At 43.1% G+C, this 5,373-nt stretch overlaps 1 protein-coding gene across 1 annotated transcript; it reads left to right on the top strand.

The window, feature by feature from the left end:
- Nucleotides 1–442: 442 nt before the first annotated feature.
- RPL34 (ribosomal protein L34) lies at nt 443–3,336 on the top strand. Its single transcript, XM_009076807.1, has 4 exons — nt 443–617; nt 715–814; nt 1,558–1,661; nt 3,210–3,336. Exons 1-4 carry the CDS (start codon nt 553–555, stop codon nt 3,292–3,294), a joined length of 354 nt encoding a protein of 117 aa, XP_009075055.1. The 5' UTR covers nt 443–552; the 3' UTR covers nt 3,295–3,336.
- The last annotated feature ends 2,037 nt before the right edge of the window (nt 3,337–5,373 follow it).

The raw sequence follows: 5,373 nt of genomic DNA, 5'->3' as shown, positions 1-5,373 counted from the left end.
CGCTGAGGCTGCTGGCGCTCCGTGGGGGCGTTATGGCTCTGCCACCGCAGAACTGGGTGCTGCGGGCGTCGCTGGCCTCGTCGCGTTGTGCCGGGCCTGGAGAAGGCTCCGGCCTGGGTCCGGACTGTGTCTGACGCGGTTTGCTGTCAGATGCGAAAAGATATAGTTTGCTGCGGCTTCGTTTTTAAGCCTTGCCAGTGAAGCTTGTGTCGGTTATAAAACACGTAGATGCCAAAGCTTTAAGCGGGTTCTTAGGGCAGCATAGCATCATGCAGGCAGGGCCAGGATCTTGAGCAGTGTCAAGTTAGTTCGGATGAATCTTCATTGCAAATCCCGTTCCTACTGTTACGTGTTTTGTTTTTTTCGAATACGGCTGTGTTAGCTGCCATTGCTGAGGCGATGCTCTAATGTTATTGATGCAGAATCAGCTGCTGATGCACATCTGGTGCAGCACTGCAGCACAGCTGGTGCTGTGATGTGTGAACTTCCATGTGGACGTCGAAGCCCTTAAACTAGTACTGTTTGTGTTTTTGACTCGTTTAGGTGTAAAAAATGGTTCAGCGCCTGACGTACCGCCGTAGGCTGTCCTACAACACAGCTTCCAACAAGACCAGACTGTAAGTAGGGCAGTTTCTAAGAAAACTGATATTTTTAAAAAGATGACCTTTCGGTTTGGATTGTTACATGAACTTAGTGTTTTCCTGCTGTGCTTAGGTCCCGAACACCTGGGAACAGGATTGTTTACCTTTACACCAAGAAGGTGGGGAAGGCACCCAAGTCAGCATGTGGTATATGCCCAGGGAGACTGCGTGGGGTAAGTATGAACCTGACTGGCCTGAGGGTGTTTCTCTACAGCAGTGTTTCCTCAGTACAAAGAGCTTTTCCAAATAATGTGATGCGCTTGTTTATTGATGTTTATTGTTATTGTTGGAGCAACTTTGGTCTTCAAAATATTCTTACTTGAATGTGGTAAAGTTTAACGGGTAAAATAAGCTTTGAAAGCTCAAACAGTACGTGCTTTTTTAATGCCTGAGGTTCATATTGTTGTTGTAGATGAAGCCTCTTGTTTTGTAAGATGATGTAACTGAAACTTTATGAGCTAGGTGAGTCTGTAGCTGATTTAAAAGAACTCTTAAGGTGGACCTGTTAAGACTTGCTGAAAAAAAAAAGGATGAGCCAAGAGTTTTAGAAAACAAGGGATGAACGTTTTTAACATGGTATTTTTTTTCAAAATGTTTTCTTGATGTAACACTATTGCTTTTACCTGTTCTGGGAAAGCTTGAGCAATGTCAGTCATGAGCAGTTCCTACCCTTGGGAAAACAGTGGGTTTTATGAAGAGTTTTTTAAGGAATCTGTTGGTGAGCCCGTGTGGTAGAGTGAAAAGATCAATTTAGGGATGCTGAAGGTGGCACATAGAATGAGCTGTGACTTCAGTCACTTTTTTCCCATCTTGAATAGTCAATTTCAGGTGTTGCTATGAAAGTGATTCTGTTTTTACATGGCTGTTACCCACAGTTACTGTGTTATGATACAGGTGTTGTTTTTGCTGCCTGTAGGTTCGTGCTGTGCGCCCTAAGGTTCTCATGAGGCTGTCAAAGACGAAGAAACATGTCAGCAGAGCCTACGGGGGCTCCATGTGTGCAAAGTGTGTCCGTGACAGGTGAGCTTGCAGACAGCTAACTGTGCTTGGGGCCACTTCGTACGAGGCTTTTGTATCTCTCTGGGTTTTCATAACATGGACCAAAACTTTGAAAGCTCTTGTCTGACACTGGTGCAGTGAAATGGAGAGGGTGAGCACAGGGCGCAGGAGCAGCGATATCTGCAATTCTATCCCTTGGATTTGAGCTAGTTACTGCATGTGGAGCTCCTTTGCAGAGACCTCCCATTCTTTGTGGTTTGTTACTGCACTGTTGGTTTGGTGTTGAACAGTTGGTTATGCTGGATTTTTATCTTTTGTATTGAGCCCCCTTAGTAAAGATTTTTCTCTTCTCATCCTATTTTTCCATCTTACATAAAGTTACTAGTATAAGTTTAGTTCAATTTTTGGCTTCTTTGTGGTGGCTTGGGATTCTGTTTGGTAGCATGTTAAGCATCTTTATATATTTAAACTTTAAGATGGTGTTTGCTGGGCCTCATGGAATTCAGTTTTATTGTGTAACAGCTGTACATCCTATAGAGTCTAATGCTATTTTTTTTCAAGTGTAATGCCAGCAATTTTAAATTTTTTTTTTTTGCTTGTGTTAAATCTAAGTGAAATTGCATTAGGCACCTCTGAAGATGAGTTGGTACAGCTGCAGAGCCATAGCATAACTTTTCTGTGTTGAAGGACAATTTTTTTCTGAGTGTTTTCCCAAACACTTTATGAGCTTGATAGGTAGTTTTCAGTGCATGAGTATGTCCTGCTCTTACTCTGCCTAAACCAAAAAACACAGTCACCTTCTTCCCCATAATGAGCAGATTTTCTCCTGCACCTGCTTAGGCATCTTTGGTGGTTTTGTGTACTGCAAAAGTAGCCATATGTATCCACTGCTTATGAGAGGCATTTTAATGTTTAAAGGTTGAAGAGTGTGTATGGTATGTTTGTGCTTTTAACTCAAAACCATCAAACAGGCTGTTGATATGTGAGTGTTATTGCATAGACCTGTCCATCTGCATGCTGGCCCTACGTGTTGTCCAGAATTGTTCATATTTGGACATGACTCGACCTGGTAGGCTTTTCTCTGTTGATGTGCAAAGGAGCTTTAATCCTCACAGGGGAACTGTTCTTGTTTTGATAACTGGATGCATGTAAAGTTTCCTGTAGTTCTGAGGAAGAGAGCTGACCATGACTGGCCACACTAATTCTGACTTTCAAAGCAGCTAAAGTAATTTGCCAGTTAGTAGTTCTGCATTTTTCCTTTGAAGTTAGTGAAGGTTGTAACTTTTCTAGTGTTCAGCCATCAGGTATTACCTTGCCTATGAGCCACTCACCCTAAATTGGCAGACACACTAGGCCTTCTGCCCCAAACCTCTGCATTCCTACAGTGCTGCTGTCCCTGTCTTTTGCTGCTGGCAAGAACATTGATGGTTTCCCTTTTTACGTAATTGTGGAACTAGCACTACATGTGCAATGAATGTTGGAGACAGCAAGTTTATTGTAACTTGTCTTATTTTTGTGTCTTTACTTAAGTAGATAGTTCCATGTCCTAAAGTTGTTCTTCTTTTCCAGGATCAAACGAGCTTTTCTTATTGAGGAGCAGAAGATTGTTGTGAAAGTTTTGAAGGCACAAGCACAGAGCCAGAAGTCAAAGTGAACCTACTTGTAGTTTCAGCCCAATAAATGAAAGTTCTACTTCTCTTGTGTCCTGTTATTCCATGTGCTAGTTAAAGGTGGAAGGAGCTGCCTCTCACAGCTTACAGAATGCAGAACCAGGTTTTGGTGCAGCAAAACCTGTAAATCAGGATCCTTTGTGCTGCCTGCTGACGGGACATCAAGCAGGTGGAAGGTCTGGTGAAACAGGACTCCCAGCTCTGCCTCACAGACCCGTAGAGGGATTGGAGTAACTTTGAGCAGTGCAGGTTTTATTTTTTTATGGCAACAGCTGTATGCAAATTCATCAGAGAACTTGGCTCAGAAGAAAGTTTGGACTCTGAAAAAGAAAACCAAACAAGAATGACTGAAGACTGGAAGAGAGATTGTCAGATGAAGAGGAGAGCTAGTATATATTTTTCTTATTTGTATGTGCTATATTTACCATTACTTGAGTCTGAGGGTGGGGGAATAGTCTGACTTCTCAAAGCCAGTGCTGTATCCACCAGACAGCTGCATACTGCGACATCTGAATTGCCTGGAAGAAAGCTATGGCTGCTGTACCCTGTTTGTTAGGTGCTTCCTGCGTCAATAGTTACAGGTATGACACCAGCAGAACTCCAAGGCACAGCTAGGACACACCTGCAATGGCTTCCAGATGAGGTTTTAGACTAGTAATTTAGGCCTCTGGTACTGAAACTTGAACCAAGGTTCTGTTGGTTTATCACTGAGAATGGAATGGTAATGTAAAAAGTGCAAATGGCTTTGCTGCTTTGCTTCATTCTGTTTTGCAGAGAACTCTAAATGTGCCTCTTAACACTATCCATGAGTGCTTTGACACACGCAGGATAATTCCTGGATTACCTATGAATGCAGTGATATTCCTTACCCCCAGCTCTGAATTTTGAACTTTTAGTATCTGATGAGAATCTATTTTTATGTTTTTACCAATAACTGTTTTTCAAAAAGCAGTGAGCTCCACCATGAGAATAAGGAGAAATAATTACTGAGTGCAGATGTACTGGGAGCAGTGAGGGTGCCATTCAGAGAGGTTTCTAAGGTCCCTTGTGGGGTCTGCTCAGGTTGTGGCTCTGAGAGATGTGTGCAGGTCCCTCCTGACTGTGTGCTGTTTCTTCACACTGCCTAGCTCTGCAGCTTGTCAGGCTGTACAGTCAGCCAAGAAACAGGACACAAGACTGAGTTGATGAAGAGCCCTGCCCTTTAGGTGGCAGCCAGCTGGTGCTTTGGGTGAGGTGCCTGCTACCTCACAGCTGCCTCCTGGGTGTGACAACAGGAGGTGGCTGTGGTCCAGGGTAATTGACTTAACACCGTGTGTGGTGAAAGGAGCTGTACCTCCTCAAGTATTTCTTCAGTTCCCAAGTACATAAAATAATTCTATCAATATTCTCAAAATAGGTAAATGTAACTTTAAACATGAAGTGCTTCTCATCAGCTCTGGGTTTTGCTAAAACTTGTTGCAAAGGCTGTAGCTAATCAAAGGAGGTTTTAAGACTAACATTAGTACCCTGACGTTTTTAGGTGCTGTTACTATAGTTAGTTTAAAGGTTAAAATTTTATTAGTTGTCTTACTGTCCTAGTACAAGCTTCAATACTTTGGCATGCTGGAAAATTGGTTTTAAAGCAGGAGCAGCAAGTAGGGCAGGCGTGTCTAACCTGCCCCAAAAGTTTTGCATTAAAAGCTGTGAGGTGAGAGTTTTCCTTTGGGTTTTTAGAAACGAGGCAAGACAGAGGGAGAATGCTTTTGGAATAATGAGGATAAATGTCATAAACATCTGTTGACAGGCACTGAGAGGGAGATTTTTTTTCCAAACAGGAAGGCCAAGACTGAAAACAGCTAATTATAGATTAGGTGTTTGCACTGAAAGGCAACAGTTACGAGTGAGAAGTGGTGTTGCTGCTGCAGGCAAAAGTAAAAGCAGTTGTTAGGCAAAATGTATGTGAAACGGTAATAAGGCCCTTAATTTTGTTTAACCAGTTTGAGCAGACGGCTGCAGTGCAGGGATGGGGCATCACCTAGGGCACAGCTGTGCAGTGGGCAGTAGGCTGGACAGCTGGGTGACAT

Source organism: Acanthisitta chloris, unplaced genomic scaffold (assembly GCF_000695815.1).
Source record: "Acanthisitta chloris isolate BGI_N310 unplaced genomic scaffold, ASM69581v1 Scaffold41646, whole genome shotgun sequence".
Classification (NCBI taxonomy): domain Eukaryota; kingdom Metazoa; phylum Chordata; class Aves; order Passeriformes; family Acanthisittidae; genus Acanthisitta; species Acanthisitta chloris.
Note: the sequence above shows the minus strand (reverse complement) of the source record. Positions and strands in the feature narration are given on the sequence as shown.

What these genes read in the sequence shown, in the direction of transcription:
- RPL34 (XM_009076807.1), top strand. Translation starts at nt 553, where the DNA reads ATGGTTCAGCGCCTGACGTACCGCCGTAGGCTGTCCTACAACACAGCT. An exon ending in GCCCAGGGAGACTGCGTGGG is followed by an intron (nt 815 to 1,557) that starts GTAAGTATGAAC and finishes TGCTGCCTGTAG; the next exon opens with GTTCGTGCTGTGCGCCCTAA. An exon ending in GCAAAGTGTGTCCGTGACAG is followed by an intron (nt 1,662 to 3,209) that starts GTGAGCTTGCAG and finishes CTTCTTTTCCAG; the next exon opens with GATCAAACGAGCTTTTCTTA.